The following is a 19,423-nucleotide window of genomic DNA, read 5'->3' on the forward strand; positions in this document are numbered from 1 at the left end:
GAAAATTTTGTTTTCCTTATAATAAAAAAGGTATATAGTTTCTTTTGTACAACTTCATTTATCTTTTAATATTCTCAATAAATGTTTTTAGTGGCATTCTTTCATTATTTTTCCAAAATAACATTTATATTTTTCAAGAATGCATATCCTTTAAATAATAACCTTATCGTGATATCCGAGGTTCTAATCCCGCGAACGGGCTGGCTGCATGGGTGTTTTCGTGGTTTTCCCCATGTGTAACGTGTATACGAGCCAGTTTCCCTTAGAAAGTCCTCCACGAAGGCATCCCTCCCTTTAGGCAGATAGCCCTAGTGTGCTTTGCCATAATTAAATACACCACACCACCTTATCGTGATGTTTTCGCCTACCAGCAGCCGAGCGATAAAGTCTTTGAACACTGGTAGTTCGGACCGAAGTTCGAATCTCGCGAACGGGCTGGCTGCATGGGCGTTTGTAACTGGGCTGGCTGCATGGGCTGCATGGCCATGTGTAACGAGCCATTTCCCTTAGAAAGTCCTCCAGGAAGGCATCCCTTCCTTCCCTGTAGTGCCGTAGGACGGGACACGTAAATAATAATAATAATCATGACCTTTTTTTCATTTTTTGTCTAAATAGCATTTGTTATTCTATAGAATGCCTAGGTCAGCGGTTCTCAATCTTTTGACTAACGCGTACCATCTAAACAAAAATTGAAAAACTTTAGTACCACCACTACATTTTACAATGATCGTTTTTCAGATTCTTAATAGAAGTATTAAAAAAGATATTTTGCCATTTGCACAACCTACTGGCTACTTGTATTAAATATGCACACATAAAAATATTAGATAAAAAATTGAAATAGATAATATTTTAGTTACCAAAATTTAAGTTATAATACTTTAATTCTAAAATTTAGCGTGAAATTTGAGTCTGTTTAAGAGAGATCAATTTCTTTATGTGTGGTCGTATTTCACTTAACTTTAACTGTAAATTAGGATCCACTTTTAATTTTGTTCTGTATTTGTTTTTCAAATAAGACGTGGAGGAAAATCCTTATTCACACAAATATACTGTGCTAAAAGGCAATAAAATTTAATAGCTTTATTTGAAACGTCTTTAAATCAGCGGTTCTCAACCTTTCGACTAACGCGTACCATTTAAGCAAAAATTGAAGACCTTTAGTACCACCATTACAAAGTACTACCAGCACCGCCAATCTTGAACAAAGCTCAGATCGCCTAAATTTACGAGTGTTAAGAGAAAAAACTCAACCAGGATGTTGGGGTTTTAATTTTTGAATTTAATAATTAAAAATATTTTGCTCCTTTGCATTCCACATATTTTTCTCTTGCGTACCACCGGCTGAGATCCCCTGGCGTAGGTATTATGTATGATGTCTAGGGAAAGTGTGTAATAATTTTCATATTTGCCTAAGAACGCCAGGCATTTTATAAAATGCCTAGGTATTCTATAGAATGCCAGTATATCATATATTGCCGGTAATGTATACATATACAATAATAATGCCTCCCAACTGCCATACTGGTTAGTGACTCTGACTGCCGTACCGAAGGGCCCGCGTTCGAATCCAGGAGAACGCATAGGTTTTTGTAAATGTGTAGTGTCTGTGCCGCATGGGGGCACTCAAAATACGCAGCGGGTTCACTTGAGAGGTTGGTGGTAAACTTAGGAGATAATATAATCAATTAATCAAAATTATTTAGTAAATAAATTATTATTAACTTACTTTGCAACAATAGCGCAAGTAGTAGTAACTTGTTTTTGCACTAAATGAATTTAAGATCATACAACATTTGATATAGCTTTATATGTAAATATATATAAATTTCTGTATTTACTATCGGCTCAGCAGCGGTCGAACGGTGAAGTAGCTGAATACTAGTAATTTCGACCTGGTTTCGACTCCAGGCAAACGTGCTGCCTGCATGTCGCTTTCGTGGTTTTTCCTATATGTAACGTACATACGAGCCCGTTTCCCTTAGAAAGTCCTTCGTGGATGCATAGCCATAGTTTTTTTTTTTTTTTTAGTGGCAGGGCGCTTTATTTAATAGCCATTAGCTTTGCGCCGCGCTACAAGAGCCGGAAGTGGTGGCCATTTCATTATGGAAGTACCTAATGAAAGGGCGGACAGCCTCAATTACAACCATGCCTTCTCCGGCATTCCAACCCGGGCCCATCGCTACGGCAGTCAGGGTTACTAAAAACTGTATTAGCTAGGCGGCTGATAACCCTAGTGAGCTTTACCGTAATCTCAATAAATTCAAACTCAGCTTTTTTTCCAGTCATAGCTTGACGATATTTAGATTCTGATAAAGCTTGTAGCCTTGGAGATGAATTACTAGAAGAAATTAGCTTCATCACGGATCACGGATCTTTCAAGTTGTAACCATCTCGAGAAAGATATACTGTTTGCTGTTAATATATAAATCACGTTCTGGCAAAAATAAGACACAATCATACCTCGGAAATCGATGGTTGAAAATTAGAAAAAATGTAGAAGTATTTGTCAATGACATTGATGAATTAGTGGAAGATTAGCCAGAAGCTTATCGACTGCATTTTTTGTTGCAGCAAGAGATTATGGAGGCGATTTCGTCCGGGGAGGATGAAATACAAACAGCCTTCATAAAAGCGCAGCCTTCCAGTGAAATAAGGGAGATGATGAAAGCATGGGAAATTGTTGTATTCTTCATTAAAAAGCATCACCAGTAGCTATGGGCGCTGCAAATGTATTGTACTATAATACCATGCCTCATTTTTCCCAAATTTTGAAGCGTGGGCAATAACAAATGTACCTATTCTAATATCAAATGTCTTTAGACATCTTTCTTGTAAAAGAAGATTTATTGCAAATAATAAATTTTTCTATTAATATAAGTATTTTTTCCCGAATTATTGTATTTTACATTGATTCCTATGAAAAACACTGTTTCGCTCTACAAATAAGATTCGAGAACAACTTATGTTCCTTAAGCGAGGCGGTACTGTATTATTAAATTTATAATATATTCAACCAATAATGTTTACAAACATTTGCAACTTTCTTGTTAGTAATAAAAGTTGTTTCTGTGTGTAAAATCTTCTGTTTGTTTTATTCTTTAACATTTTCACACTTCCGTTAGTAATCCTACGCATTAAGCACCAGCGGCTCAACTAAAAGAGAGAGCCTACCATCTTTTTTTTCTCTCACGCGCCTACAACAGTAAAGTTACTGTGTTGGAAATTAAGGGCCGATCAATTAAGACGTATGACGCACTGTATAAAATTTATACGATAGGAAATAAATGTGTTGTGATAGAGAGATATTAATATTGGATCGATACTTACTGTCTAGGAGTATGATGTCTGTGAATTTACGTCCGAGGTGGCTGTCTATCAATAACTAATCCGATTTATGAAAAACTTTAAAATTTAATGGAAACATGAATAGTTGCTACAAATCCAAACTGATTACATGCGTACAAAGAAATACGCTCATGTCCATAAATTAAGGATAATGCAAAATCAGGCAAAGGAAGAGTTAGAAGCAAAACAAATTTGACTTATTTGTAAAGCTTATTTATTAAACAAAAGGTAAAGAGCAAAAAAATATGCTATATGTTTGATATTATTAAAAAAATTAGCGATTTTTTCTCCCTGGAGCAAATTACAAAAAAAAAACCTATTTACAAAAAACCAATATTACATGGTTGGTATGATTGTCAATACATTGTATGTCTCCCAGACGATGCAATACAGTCCGTACAACGCCTAGGCATGCTGAGTATCAAATTATCGATCTGATCTTGGGGGATATTACACCACTCAAAAAACAATGCTCTCCGAAGTTCCGGTAGACATGTAGGAGGTGGTTGACGGGCTGAAACTTGTCGGCCAAGCATGTCCCACACGTGCTCTACTGGATTCAAGTCCGGTGAGAATGCTGGCCAGTCCATAAGGGTGATATCCTCCGATTGAAGGCATTCGCTTACGATGTTTGCACGGTGAGGACGGGCGTTGTCATCCATAAACACAAATTGTGCGCCCATGGCTCCCCGAAACAAACGTGCATGTTGTACCAGAATGACGTCCCGATAGATTTGGCTTGTCGTGGTTCCAATTTGAACATGCAGGTCAGTTCAGGAACCCAGAATAATTCCACCCCAAACGAGCACTCCTGCACCACTGTAAGGGTGTCGTTCAATGATGTTTTCTTGGTGGTAACGGTTACCTGGAGCTCTCCATATGAAAGTCCGGCGAGTATCAGACTGCAAACTAAACCTGGACTCGTCGGAAAACATCACACAAGCCCATTGTAGCGGTGTCCACAATGGATGCTCTCTACTCCAGGCTAACCGCAGGCGACAGTGAGTTGCAGTAAGTGGAACGCATCTGACAGGTCTACGAGCATATAGACCAATCTGCCCTAAGCGTCTGTACACGGTCTGCCTTGAAATTGTCGTACCAGTGGCTGAAGAGACAGGTCTGAGGCTGTGCTCCGCCTGTTTCTTTTGGCAGTAACTCTCAAATACCGGTCCTCATTCGGCGTTGCAACTCTGGGGCGACCTGTGCTGTAACGTCTACTCACATTATAATCATCTTGGAATCGTTGCTAAAGCTTGGAGATGACACTCTGGGCAATTCCAAGTTCTTCTGATGCTTCCAGTTGGGTACGCCCACATTCCAGACGGCCGATAATTCTACCACGTAAAAAATCATCCAAATGCGTCCTTTGTGTCATAACTATTCGGTTATTGCACTGAAATGCTTATAAAGCTCCTGCGAACAATTTTACTTCTTTGCCTGTATTCCTTATATATTACTCTCTTACACTCTCGTCATTGTGACGTACCATCGGTGTCATCTGGTTACTTCCTGAAATTTGCATATGATTCTTGAAGATGTGTGTAGTGATTTGACAGGTGATATATTTATTTTAAAGTTCGATTTTCGCGTGACTCCGAATTATCCTTAATTTATGGACATGAGTGTAGATAAGATTACTTACAGATGAAGAGAAGTAACCTTCTTTTACATGCAAAAATCTATCAATTGCGTCATCGTCTTTTAATAGAAAAATTGTTTGTGTTCTTTCATCGAGGAAAGAAAGTGTTTCGCAGCTTGCCGCGTCATCCGATTATTGTAGACGATGCCATCTTACATTAAAGCAAGTGATTAATATGTGCTATAAGTTCAACAAGCTACTTTGCCAAAAAGTTATTATGGTTCTTGAAAGTCACTAGTTCTTTCAAAGCGACTTAACAAATAATACAACCTAATTTCTGCTAACAGGTACATGGAACGTAAGAGGTATGAGGCAACAAAAAACGTCTTTAGATTAAATGCATTCAAAGCTTAAATTTTTATGTCCTTTTAACAATATTTTTTGGGTGAGGCTGGTTCCAAGTTTATTTTTCCGACATCGAACCATCGCGTAAGAGTACAGCGAAAGAGTGGAATACAAGTTATTAGTTCACGCTTCTTCTATGATGGCAGTATTTACTTTGAAGATAGTATTGAAGACAGCTTTCGCTTGTGAATTAGCGCAACACGCATGGCGTACAGAGACTTCAGACATCCACAATATTAGCATGTTCGGTTTCTTGGCTTGGGTGACAAACTTCAGTAGTGGGCAATCTATCCACCGAGAATCGACGTGAATAAACCTTCGCATTTTTGCTATTTCTCAATGATGATGCGGTATCAAACGAAAATACGTTAGGTAGTAGATAGTAATAAACCAGATGTCGAATAGTCGACCAGATACAGAGTATAATCTTGCGTTACTGGGTCTGTCTTTCAGAATTCTTGAGCACTCAACCAAATGTGGGTACGTTGCAGCGCCGAGACGTTAACGACAAATAGGTTATCACTTATTGTTCTTGTTGGCTGCTCGCTTGCTTAACTTGTACAACATCCAATAACTTTGATTGCTACTATGCTCATCACAAAGGCTGACTATCGACCTGAACTTCTGGAACAAATGCCTGTGGTGCGTTCGTTCATTGCATTCTATCCAAATGACTTACATATTCGGTGATTTGATGCAGCAGCTGATATGCCCACTGTAAAGTTCTATAACAAACAACCGCAAACAAGATGCTTTTATACTAACATTTCTCTTCGATAATGGACTAGGTGTGATTGCTATGTGTGCACAACTTGCCTGTATTAGTGCAGGTCAAGGATTATTCTAAATCTTTGTTTCTTAGTGTGAGTGCTTCAAATGGAACGTCGAAAACGGCAAGAACTTTTTGCTTACCTACCTCCTTTCTGTTGTGTATATTTTTCCATTAAACACATTTAATACATAGGCAAAGCACAAACTAAGATTAAACACACAAATGGTTTGCAAGCAGTACAATAACGAACAGTAACCATCTGTTACACGCGAATTGTAATACAGTCTTCTGTGATCTTGATTATGAAATGTCTAGGTTGCTATCCTGCCATATAAAGGGTGTTTGTTTTTAAACTGACACCATTCAGAGTCATCTGTATAGCTCAGTCTATCTACTGGAATGGCACCAAATTTGGTAGGGTGACTGGCAATGACGGGGAAAAATTTCATTAAAAAATAGTTTCGAAAGTTTAAGTTAAAAGGATAAAATGTTGCTCTGCTTTAAGCTACACACCTGAGAATTAAATTAATTATAAAGAATAAATATTAGTGCAACACCACTTTGCTGCAGAAAATAAGTTACACAACTTCGTCGGCGAAGGCTTAGACTTCTTACAATGTGACCACCTTCTCGTAGATCACATATTACATCCTATACACATTATTCTAGACGGTAGAATGTAACATATCGCTAGGAATGCTCAACAGAGCCGTGATATATACTGTCCTTTAAGGCCATCGAGGTCAGGAACCCTTCAAAACAGACTTTGAACTTCAAATAACCCCACTAGAAAAAGTCACTGATCCGGAAAGGAGGCGGCTATGCAAGAGGCAAAAAGGTTTTACAACCTTTTCTTCTGTAAAGTGAGTAGTGTCTTGCCTTATCACACGTTATGCTTTGCTGGTGTAATTAATTGACTGGTCTTCGCTATACACTACTGCCGATTTAACTGGCGGCTAAAAGCACACTGTTCCGCTAAATTTTGACACGTTGCGGAAGTTTACTCTAAATTATCAGAGTTTAGTTATTTGTTATATTTTCATGATTATTATGAAAGATAGTATTTTATGTTTGGAATGTTCGAAGTCCTATTTCTCCCTATGAAATCTAGGAACGCATGTACATATACATAAATAATACAATAAACATGGAACAAGTTTTAGGTGAAGTAATGATTTCAAAAGCTTTTTGGTCAGCTAATTATTAAATTTGGAAAAAAAAAGTTGCGAAGAAAAATGGATTTGCAACATTTCTGTCATTTCAAAGAACACATTTCATTGCACAGTCCTATTCAAATGATAGCATTGATAAATTTTCAGTATGCCAGCTAACTATGAAATTAAAAAAAATTATCTCAGTTAAAAAAAAGTCTCAGTTTGAGTAAAAAAATATTATGGTAAGCCTAGTCAGAGTTCTTGGAAGAATACACCAAGAATCGGATTATTAATAGGTAAGATAATGCAATCAATAATAACCTGCGGAATGAGATATTTTGTTTGTGATAACAGTAAACATGTAACATATGGGATATAAGGGAATGAAATATCAAAAAAGGAAGAAGGGGAAACCTACATTGGAAAATAAGTGTAAAATAAGGTTAAATTAATTGGTTATGTCAAAGTACTCAAAGGTTATTTTTGCCTAGAATGAGAGATGCCTTCACGGAAAATATGAATTCAAATAAGTTAAGAGCTGTTAAGATAATAGTATGAGATGGAATATCAAACGAAAATGCATTAGGAAATAAATGTGAAATAAAGTTAATTGATTACTGCACGTTACAGAAACCTACAGCAAAGGCAATTCAAACACATAAAAAATCAGGAGTGAAATAGGAATAATGTATATTTTCTCATATGCTTTTTACATCCCGAGTAAGAAAATTCTCGCATATCCGGGCTTATCTCACTAAAATATCAGTAATTCTTAATCCAAACAGTACTAAATATTTATCTTTTGACCTATGAACAGTGGTTGATTGCGCGTGGGTGGACGTCGCTATTCGTCGCCAAGGGACGTTAAGTTACCATGCTGAAAAAATGTCTACTGCGCATGCATGAAGCATAAGCTGTTCTAAGGGAAAACTTGTAAAATTATGGTGCCACAATCGCTGTACCAATGAGTACAGCAACTGTAGCACCAGTCGAAATGGCATTTAGTGTTTTTTCCTTATCTTTATGCAATGAATTACTGACGCTGCTGTCATTTACGTAACGAAGCTTTTGCATTTTCAAATTTTACCTACGTTTCATGCAAATTTTAAGTTGTATAGATTAGATTAGCGCCACATTTCCCCCTATCGACAACTTTTGGAAATTTTTTTTTTCCCACGGAATCTTTACTCCCGTGTCAGTCGCCCTGCCAAATTTGTTAGCATTTCAGCTCTTATATAGAGTTACAGATGGCTTTGAGTAATGTCAATTTTTAAAAACAAATCTCATACTTTAACAACAATTAATAATGTTCAATAGGTTTTCCTGGTGCGTTGGATAATCAAGACTCTAATGTATTTGATTTGTTTAACTTTTTTTTTTTCGGTATTTTTCCCCTGTATATTTTGAGAACTCATGATTTTTAATCTAAAAGCTCTTTTTTGAGCCATATTACAACGAAAGCACATTGTAGTAATGTTGTTTGTAGGAGTGCTTCTCCAGTTATCTATCTATACCTCGTTAAAGCGAAATCCAGTTTCGCCTACATGTGGTATTTTTCAGTCCATTCCTGATTCAGAAGGTTAAATTATGTATACTCCTTTTTTCCCTTATTTCTTCAATTAAGTATAAGTGTTAATAATATAAAAGGAAATAAAATTTTATTGTAATGTTAAATTCTATTATTTTTACACTTTTCCCGTTTCTTTCAATTTCAGGTCCAGCATGATGTCACCCACGGGTACAATTTCTCGCTCGACCGTAGTTAGTCCAACCTCACCTCTCGCCACCCATAGCATACCTCCTCCACAGAACAACCTTTTATTCGAACCACACAGGCCTAGATCCGGGTCAGACAGCCGTGGAGCGGTGTCGAAAATGTTCGAAATGCTAAGACACAGATCACAGTCAGTCACATCAGACCTAAAAAATAAATCAGTGAGTTTATTTTTTAATTTCTTTCCAAATATTTATTTATATTACTACGACTTTTCGAGAAATGATAACGGTAATGCTAATGTAAAATTAAAAAAAAATCTTGCTGCATAACTATTTCTCGTAACTTAAATTTTGTTTTGAAATGTTACAAAGTCTGTTAATGAAACACAGTATATTGCAGTTTTGTTGGTTGCCATGAGAACTGCAGCTGACCATCATAGCCTTCAGTTAGATTTCGAACCTATGAAAGTTACCTACTGTGTGCCAAACCTAGCGAAGTTACAAGATGTTAAATCTAATTCCAATAAATATTCTGAATTTAATGTAAGCATATTTTTGCAACATTAAGACTTGAGATACAAGGTCCAAAATAAGATTTTTGAGATTTTTGAATATCTATTCGTGATTCACTGATGAAGTCTCTTGATACTCAACTGAGTATCAAGTTTTCTTCATTGATGAAATCCCTTGATACTCAAGAGACTTCATCAGTGAAGTCTCTTGACTACTCTAGAAGCAGATGTTACTTTTTTGCCACTTGTGTAACGTTGCCCCATTCTGCTTTAAATTGATGTACCAGGCATCCCTTTTATACTTTAGATGCTTTTATAAGGTACAAAATGCCTTCCAGTTATAAGCAATTAGAAAAATAGTCGTCTGGGTTGTCCTTATCATCACAGTTGCAACAGTCTGTAATTCAAAGGGCAAGTCTAAACAGGTCAAAGGAAGTTTTTTCAGGCAGTCTAAACAGTTCAAAGGGCGAACTGATTTAAATGTGGAACATCTATCATAATCCATCACGAGCACCATCTAAGATGCAACAAATGCATGTGCACGAGAGGACATTTTGGGAGGCGGGAAAAAATTGGTCTAAATTATAGAATTAATGTAAAGTTAATTGACAAGGAGGGCGAAAAGTGGTATTGAATGGGATGGAAAAATTTCTGCAGCCGGATTCTGCTGTAGTCTAGTACAGTGTTTCTCAACTAGATTTACTCCAAGGACTGGTAAAATATTTCGGTACATTCTCGCGGACCGATAAGTTTAATAATTCGACCCATTGGCACAATTTTTTAGACAGATAGCTGGATATTTTGTGGATCGGCAAATATTTCTTGCGGACCGGTGCCGGTCCACGGATTGGCGGCTGAGAAACATTGGTCTAGTACATAGAGAATGAGGGAAAGAAGAATTCTTATGAAAGGAAGAAGTCTACAGCTACCCAAGAAACATGAAAAAAAACCTTTATTAGTTGGGGATTGGGCTAGCCATTTAATTGAAGTACACATTGTATGCGATATAGAATGGGCATATGCACAGCATTTAAAGGAACTAGCCGCTTGAGCTGCTAACCGCCTGAAGTAGTTTCTATAAGAAAGAAAATATGTATAATAACAATAATAATGAGTTACTTCATGAGGTGCAGCTAGTAAATAATAATAAGACATGAACAGCGTTTATTTATTTATTTTTTTTTTTGGTTGTTGTTTATTATTTACTAAACGCAATACAGGGTTTATTGTTTATTATTTACTAAACAGTTAACTTGTTTAACTAAACATGAACTAAACAGTTAATTTGCTTCTAAAAATTAACTTATCACTTAATGACTTTAGTTCAAATCTCGTCCTTCCTAACGCTTTTAAAATTATATTAACTTAAATTTTTCAATTTTCGTCACTATTTCTGCCGACAGATGGCGCTACGTTCTCTTTCGCTTTAGCCCTTTTGCGTGTAAATACAACCGTGGCTTTCCTCAAAGTATCAAAATATTCTTCATTTTACACAATACAGATAGTTCCACGTTATGCGCCCTTGTCGCATCATTCAGTGGAGGCGGGCACACTGCAGCCTTGTGCGGTATTGGTGGCGATATTGGACCAGTCAGTCGGCCAGTTCTTTCGGTGCAGATTTCTTTGATGCTGATAAAGAGGGATTTGTACCTGTTTGCCCTCGAAATCGGCAGAGTCTTGATTAAAATTTACGCCACACACAAGGTTGTTGTTTTGCTAATTTTGTTTTACTTTGGTGTGCTTCTTTTCTGACTTGAAACGGATAACGTAAGGTATGCCAAATTTTGAATTTAAATTTCTTGGTCAACTTTTTGCCGTACGGATGTCAAACTTTTTATATTTTACTTTTCATAGCATTCAAAATTTTCCTAAATTTAAGGGCGGAAAGAAAGTATGAAAATTTGGATTTCATAACATTGACTTCTTAAATTTAACAAAGTCAAATCATGAATATTTGCATTATATGAAACGTTTTGTAACTGAAAGTATATGTCCATGACATAACATTTGCGAAAATAAAGGTAAAGTAAGGATTTTCATAGAAATGGTGTACATGCAGCATACATAAATGACGTTTTCGAAAATATTACTTTTTATACCAAACAAAAATATTGCTTTCAGTGCTACTTAATGTAGATCATTTTTAGATGATATAATTATGATTTTTATTTCTTTAAATCAGTGTTTCCGATCCATTTACATACAGTTGTTAAAATTTACCGTAATTTACGTTACATATCAAAAGAAAAGAACCCAGAGAGTAAGATTTCTAGATAAAAGAACGTTGTATAATAACAAAATACTATAAATAAATATATATATTTGCTGTTAATTGTTGTTCCTCGACACTTCTAAAAGGGAAATACATATAAATGAATTAATATTTATAAATTTATATTTGTAAATATTCAGTAAAACAAAACAAAAACCAATCTTTAACGTTTCGCCGTGCGTAAAAAATTGCCTCGTTATACACTTATTTTTAAATTTTAGGTTGGTACCCACAATTTAGGAAATGCTGCGTTAAATAGTGATTCTACTATGTGCTTCGAGCTTTAAAATTTCTTGAATAAGAGGCAGAATTATATGGAGAATCTCTTAAATTCTGGAGGAAGATCCTATTGTGAAAATATTTAACGTACTCTGGATGGTTGAAAAAAAGAAATTCTGTGCCGTTGCAGTCTAAATTTAAGAACTTAGTAGCGAATGCGTCTTCCTTAAGAATACTGTGCGTACTAGGGTGTAGAACTTTTTAGCTAATTATGTGTCAGTTATTCCTTACATTTTATTAACAGTAACTTTTAAATTAAATTCTATCTTATTTTTTATTGGCACTTCACGAAATTTTACACAAACTGAATGGCTATCGGCATAATTTAAAAATAAGATATTAATCTTAATCATGAACCTAGTAGAATCTGATCTGCGTTGCTAATGCCTTGTCAGCGTATGTTGTCAGCAGCAATCGTAAAGAAGATGCCGCGTGGTATTTGTTGTATTTGTCAAGTTGTTAAGAAATTCGTACATCAGTATCTAACCTAGATGTTGTAGGTTAGGTTATTAATTTAGCTGTAGGTTAGTATTGTAGGCTATTATTATGAGTAATCGAAAGCAAGGTGTGTTTCAGCAAACTACAGGATGTTTCAGCAAATCGGTTACAAACTTAGATTAGAGCACACCTAGCCGATGGAAAATCACATTGCAGTGCATAATCGAAAAGGCTTTCCTGGCGCGGTAACGACAACACAACGCACAAGAAAGGAAGAACGTGTACCGGGTGAGGAAACATGTGTATTACGTTTAGTACAGCAGAAACCAAGAAATAAAAACAAAACTAGACAACGATCGTCATCAAAGAAGGTGTTCGAAATTACGAACCAGGACCCTGAAGCAGGTCACATGAAAATCTGATGTTCTCCGCCACATGAAGATCTGATGTTCTGGGAAATACCTTGAGCATATCCTGGACTTCCCCAGCAGCTGCCACGATGCGTGCAACAAGTTTCTCGGCACTTCTAGGGTTTCCGTACACCAATGTCTTGACGTATCCCCCCCCCCCGCAGAGAGGAAGTAGTCAATGCAAGTGAAGTCTGGCGATTTTGCTGGCAAGTTCACCGGATCAACCCTGCCGATCCCATATTGGGGGTACGTTTCGAACGTAATTTTCGAATACCTTCTTTGTTGACGATAGTCTGTTTTTGTTTTTATTTCTTGGTTTTCGTCAAATATTGTACCCCTGTTCGTGGCCTTCCTTTCTTGTGCTTTGTATCGTCGCTATCGCACCAGGTAAGCGTTTCTGACCATACAATTGCTGTGTGTTTTTCCATCGTCAATGTGTACTCTATCTAATCCTGAAAGTCTGTGATCGATTTGTTGAAACACTGTATATTGTTAAGATTTTTACGAGTTTTATTTTACGTTATCTTTCTTTCTTTTCTTCTTCCCCCTCCCCAAATTGAACCTTTACAAACAGCAGTATCTGTATTGTTGCCATAGAAATTCTGTTCTATTTTAAGAAATGTATTAATATAAAGATTTGAAATCAATATTTAGGAAAATAAAACTCATAGCTATGTATTCTGAATAACAACGTCCTTTTGTGTGCGTATTTATGCTTGTATTGAATTTCATCTGTTTGAAATGATACTACGGGTATCAGCGAGCCCTCACATAAATGGGATGTAAAGTAATAAACTTGTTTGCGTGTTTTTACCCTTGAATGCTGTGATTTTTTTTTTTTTTTTTTTTTATTATTATTATTATTTGTTTTTCTTGCGCTCTTGTCAGCTAGTTCATTTATTTCCTCGCGAAGCCTACGGAATGTGATGCGTTTCTGGAATTTTTTCCTCCCTTTTCTTTCGCATAAGCTATATTATGTCCATTGTTATGCTTGTCATTCGGAATGTAAACATCGTTGAAATTTGTTTACTTCCTTTGGGAAGTCAAATAAATCTTCTATTGTCTGTTTTAGCAGTAAAATATGTAGCTGGTCAGTGTTTTATTTTACTTTATGTTATTTTTTGAAAATATTGTCTATCTATCTCGTTATGTGTGGAGGTGGAGGGGATGTGAAGGTGTTTTTATTATCATGAAGTAGCAGCTGTTCAACTTTAAAGTTGATTTTTTTTGTTGTTGTTGCTGGATCTGTTAATTGATATGTTTGGTATATTTTATTTCTGTAACTAGTATTGATTTCGTTCATTTGACCGATTAATCAAACTACATTCGAAAGATCAGATTCCACAAATATAGTTACTGCGCTATACCATTCTTTCTGTAGACTTCGAGTGTCTTAACCTTAATCAATCAACAAACCAACACTTCATCCTGAATCGATATTTATTTACATTTTGTAGCAACTGAAAGAATTTTCTTCGCCCCAGACATACATAATAAAAGCAATCTGATAATTTTAAAAGTGTTGGAAATAATTTAAAATATTAGGTCTGAGACTTTGTTTTAATAGCTGGTATGGTTACTTCAAATCTTTATGAGATTTGTAGGAATGTAGTTGTATGTAATGAATATTAACCAGCTTCCCAAATAGGAACGTAAGTAAAATTATTTAAATTGATTATTTTGAGATCTAACGCAATAACTCACTTTATTTACAGTTTGAAAGGAAGAAAGATGATTTTCAAAGTTAATGAGTTAAAAAAAAAAAGGGTTACGCATCGTGTCCACAAAATCCTTATGCGACATTTAATTTTCCAACTGTTGGTTATAGACATACATATACACTGCATTCTCGATTATCCGAACTAATATCGGGGGAAGCAGATCACGGGTAACTGAAAAATATGAATAATTCCAATTCTTCGTTTTCATGCATTTTGTGTCTGTTTAATGCTTTAAAAAATCAGTAGTTTTACTTTGTTTTTGAAAACGTTTTGAAACGTAAATATTTGTCGAATTTTACTGCGTATTTTCTGAAATGTTATTTATGGCATTCGATTTAGCAGAGGCCATAGCTATTTGGGAACTTTATAGCCTTCGCTTATATTTTCAGTATCTGTTCTTTATCTGTTTTGGTCTTTTGACATTTGAAACGATGTCTGCATCGCTCAAGCATTGGAAGCCCAGTTCAGTCAAATCGCCATCGAACCATTCTTCGATGTTTTCTTGATCGCCATTTAACCTACACATAGTACAAATACGAAAGAAACTAAAAAATCTCTGTGATTAACCGAAACGGTGCCTTCGATTATGCACACGCAGAACGAATTGTACGAGATAGTCATTGAAACTAAACTTAAAGACGCAATTCAGTAGTTTCCAGAGGATGCTCGGTCTTGCGCGAGTTTGCTTCTTATCCATTCTTGCGCATAGCGTTGAACGTGCGTGAGTGAGCATCGCCAGCACGGATAATCCACCTCCGGATAATTTAGAGTACACTGTACATGCAACTACAAAATTTTAAAATGCTCTAATATTTATGTTTTGGCATTTATAAATCTACAAAATCAGTTTTGTAAAAATTACGAGATCTATTTTTTTTATGCATTCCCCTTAGTCTATACTCATTTTTGGTAAAAGTTTAGGGTTATTATAAATATTAAAACACAAAACGTTTGACTGCCGTTTCCGACAAAGGTTAACGGAGTTATTCAGTTTTAACACTGGGATTTTTAACATTGTTTTTAGCTTTCGTTGAGGAACTCGTTAAAAAAATAAATTAGAATATTTCGAGTTGAGTTTTTTCCCTTAATATCATTCAGTGATATTTTATTTGTTATTTATTATTGTGTAACATTATTTGATTTATAATCTTGTTGCATATAGTATGCCTAAAGGATTTTCACACATGTAATTTATAAGTTCTCGATTTCTAAAAGTATGTTATTAAAATTCAAATGCTTTTTTTATTGCTTAGAACCATATATGATAATAATCACCAAACATATAGCTACAAATATTTTTAATTTATGCAAATAATGTAATGATTTTGAGTTGAATATATACCGATATTGAAACCTGCCACTATTTTCTAGAAAACGAATTTTTTAAGATACTGTAAGTAAGCTCTAGTTAGATCAATACTTTCCACGATAGCCTGCCTACATAACCATGCTTGTCACTTACTCTGTTATTATCTGAAACCTTCGTCTAAATAGAGATATCATTTTTAGTTGCGTACCAATGCAAATATTTCGTACTTCAACATGTGTGTGCCCCCTGAAAATATGATCTCGAAGTTTAAAATTCAGTACATCGGTCAATTTTTTTTTTTTTTCATGTACGGGAAACAATTTTTTTGTATTTTGTTAATTTTTGTTTAAAGAGAAGTTATCCTACATAACAGCAAACTTTTGCTAAATATAACAATAGTCACCGCGAGGATAGCGTGAAAAAACAGATTTCCTAGCTTTTAAAGAATTCATTTTTAAAATTTTAAAAGGATAAAACATGAGTATTTTATTTACTTAAAACAAATTTGCTATTGGACTCGTATATTTACGACGAATGGTCGCGGAAATAAAAGTCGCTTAAAGATTTTTATGGAGGCGGTGTGTCTTGTTATTTATTATTTAATGAAAATACACGAATGTCCCGAAGTTATGTTGCCCTTCATACTTAAATCAATATAATAGCAATCAAGACTATATAAATCGATTCAAATTTATCCATGGACGCAACGTTAAAACAGGGAAATTCTTTTCAAGGCTTAATTTTTGCTAAAAAACAAAAAATCTTTTTTATTATGTTTAGCAACAAAATTTAATGCAATTGTGTGTGATACAAAGATTACTCATTTTCAAACACGTATATATTTGAGTTATTCTTTGCAATTATGATATAATTATGTTATCATAATTATAAGGTGTTGGAAATAAAGTCGTGAAAGTTAAAAACAAGAATAAAGCTATACTTTACATATGGATACAAACCGATGGGATATATATATATATTGTCATAAAATGTACAGGCGCGGTAAGATGGCTTCCCCGTAAAGCAGTTTTGGGGTTGCCATAAAATAGCAAGGGAAGGCAAGGTTGCCACATTTGGCGAGAAATCGCCCATTTGGCGAACAAAATTGGCTATATACCATGGACGCATGGAGAACCTTCTGGAACAAATTCTTATCAGTTTAGCCCAGAATGTTCTCGAACACAAGCCGAAAGCTGTATAAACCCTGCTGGTTCGCAGTCAGTAAGTGTGCTTCATCGAGAGGGCGAGTGAGAGTGCCTTGTCGAGTGCGAGATAGTCAGTATCGAGTGAGTGCCTCGTCGAGAGGGCGAGTCAGAGTGTGTCTCGTCTAGAGAGCTGATAGTCAGTCATTGAGTGTGTGTGCCTCGTCTAGCGAGCTAATAGTGAGTCATTGAGCGAGTGTCTCGAAGTCTAGCGCCGAGGTGGTCGTCGAGTGCATCGAGAGAGTCTTTTAGTGCATCGTCGAGTTTTGTCTTAGACTGTGCTGAGTCGAGAGCTATACTCTTGTGTATCGTCGAGTGCATCGTGTGGAGAGTCTCGAGAGTACGTGGAGTTCCGAGAACAACCAAGCAGAGTTGGGAGCTGTACTCGGGTGCTTTGCAGTGAAGCTGTCTCCACCGTTATTCCCTGACAGTGTCAAGGCTGTGTCACTGATTGTTCCAACGTGTTTATAGTAGATCTCCGACGACTGTAAAAAATATTATTAGAGCTGTCCTGATTAACATTGGCTAAATAAAGTGTGTTTCGATACTTCATGAAGTGTCGTCGTTATTCACTCCAAATCCACAAACCCCGTACGAACGTGAACGAAGAAAATAACGCAACAACTGGTGTCAGAAAAGGAAAAACGTAACAATATATATATAAAGAAATATAAAAAGAAATGTAAAAATAGGCTAAATCTTTAATAAAAATTTGATGAAATCTTTTTACGGTTTTTTTGATCTCAAATGGACCAGGAGAACGAAACATATTAATCGACTTCTATGAAGTTTTAATTCATTTTCCCCTGATGAGTTCTGAATTGGAGTTTCAATGAAAAGAGATTAATTTTTATTTGTATAATTTTGTATATTTTCCCTTTTGCATTTTTATTTTTCGAATTTGTTCTACCATGAATTCTTTCTTTAATTGGATTTGTTTTGATACTGTGTTAAACCTCTTACACACGGTTGAAATTATTATATTATAGATGAATTGCCTTCATTTTATTCCAATTTAATAATAAATTTATATGCTTTAAGTTTATATATATTATAGTCTGTTACTTTAAGCACTTTGAGGTCGTAACGACTCTCCCTTCATTTATGATCGTCATGTGTGTCGTCATCACTGCCCAGAGCGCGTTAGGAGATTTTAGCAAATTAGAGAATTCGACTCCCTCCCCCCGCAGCGTTCGTTACCATGGTATGTTGCATAGTTCTCTTTTTTTGGGGGGAGGGGGAGAACTGAAGAACATCGAAGTGCCTATTCTAAAGTAACTGACTACAGAACAGTAGTCTGCAATATTAGGCCACAAACTTTTCCAATTGCATTAAATACACAAGCACGACAAAGACTGGAGCATTGTTTGTGAACAATTTCTTTCGTTGCTAAACGCGCTGCCCATGAACCAAAAGGAGCTCCTGCTTCTATAGCAACCTGATTAATAACTGCTCGTATTTAACTCGTTTTCGCATATGTTTGTGGCGGAAATCAAGAGACTTTTCGATAAATTAGATGTAACTTAAAGTTTTGTAGATTTCGTAGTAACAGAACTTAAGAATAATAGTCACTAGTGCTTGGTTGTTATCATCTCAGCTATTGAGCCATTGTGTATTCAAGAATCTCTGCATCGACTGGAAAAAGTTGCAGTCTTTAAGGCAATTTCTAAATGACAGACTGGCCTACGAAACCAATTCCCCAGTCTTCGTTCACAACCTTATTAAGTCTTCTCGCTGTACTTTTCTACTTGAGAACGTCTTTACAGTTGAGCTTTTCTGGTCATATTGACGTTGAGAAGGGCATATGTATCGACGAACAAATGGTAGTATACCATTACCATACTACTACCATATCTAGTATGCCATGTCTGTGTTATTAGTGTTGTTCGACAACAGCTCAAGATAAACAGCTTCTCGCATAATCCCCTAAAACTGACAGGAAGATCTTATGCAATTATAAACCTAGTTTAGAGGTTAAATATACTTTTTTCATTAGTCCAATCATTGTTTGTGAGGCCTAGTATTATTATAGAACCCAATTCCATTTTTCTCGCGTTTCATAGTGCTGTAATTCTTCATATTGGTGGTGTAAAAAAATAAACTCATAAATGATCTAAATTCCTATCTTATTATCTTTATCGAGTTGACTGAGATGTGAGATTTTACTCATGTTGGTTAAACTCATCTCTACATCACCATGGGTCCTTCACAAACGTCTTCAATACGTCTATGTTTATAGTTGCAGGTCTTCCAGATTTAGCATGGTCTGATAAATCGAAAATTCTTTCTCAAATTCATTTGAAACT

General features: G+C 35.7%; 1 protein-coding gene across 9 annotated transcripts in view; it reads left to right on the forward strand.

Moving 5' to 3' along the window:
• The window catches only part of SNF4Agamma (SNF4/AMP-activated protein kinase gamma subunit), a 559,866-nt gene that overhangs the window by 274,835 nt on the left and 265,608 nt on the right, over nt 1-19,423 (forward strand). For all 9 annotated transcript variants that reach the window (XM_085810578.1, XM_085810583.1, XM_085810580.1 and 6 more), the window contains one exon: nt 8,974-9,193. In XM_085810578.1, the coding sequence (XP_085666704.1) occupies nt 8,974-9,193 (220 nt within the window). The remainder of the gene's footprint in view (nt 1-8,973; nt 9,194-19,423) is intronic.

The sequence above is a fragment of the Stegodyphus dumicola genome, chromosome 2, assembly GCF_044657685.1.
Source record: "Stegodyphus dumicola isolate Sdum_Otavi_A_Nest chromosome 2, ASM4465768v1".
Taxonomy (NCBI): Eukaryota; Metazoa; Arthropoda; class Arachnida; order Araneae; family Eresidae; genus Stegodyphus; species Stegodyphus dumicola.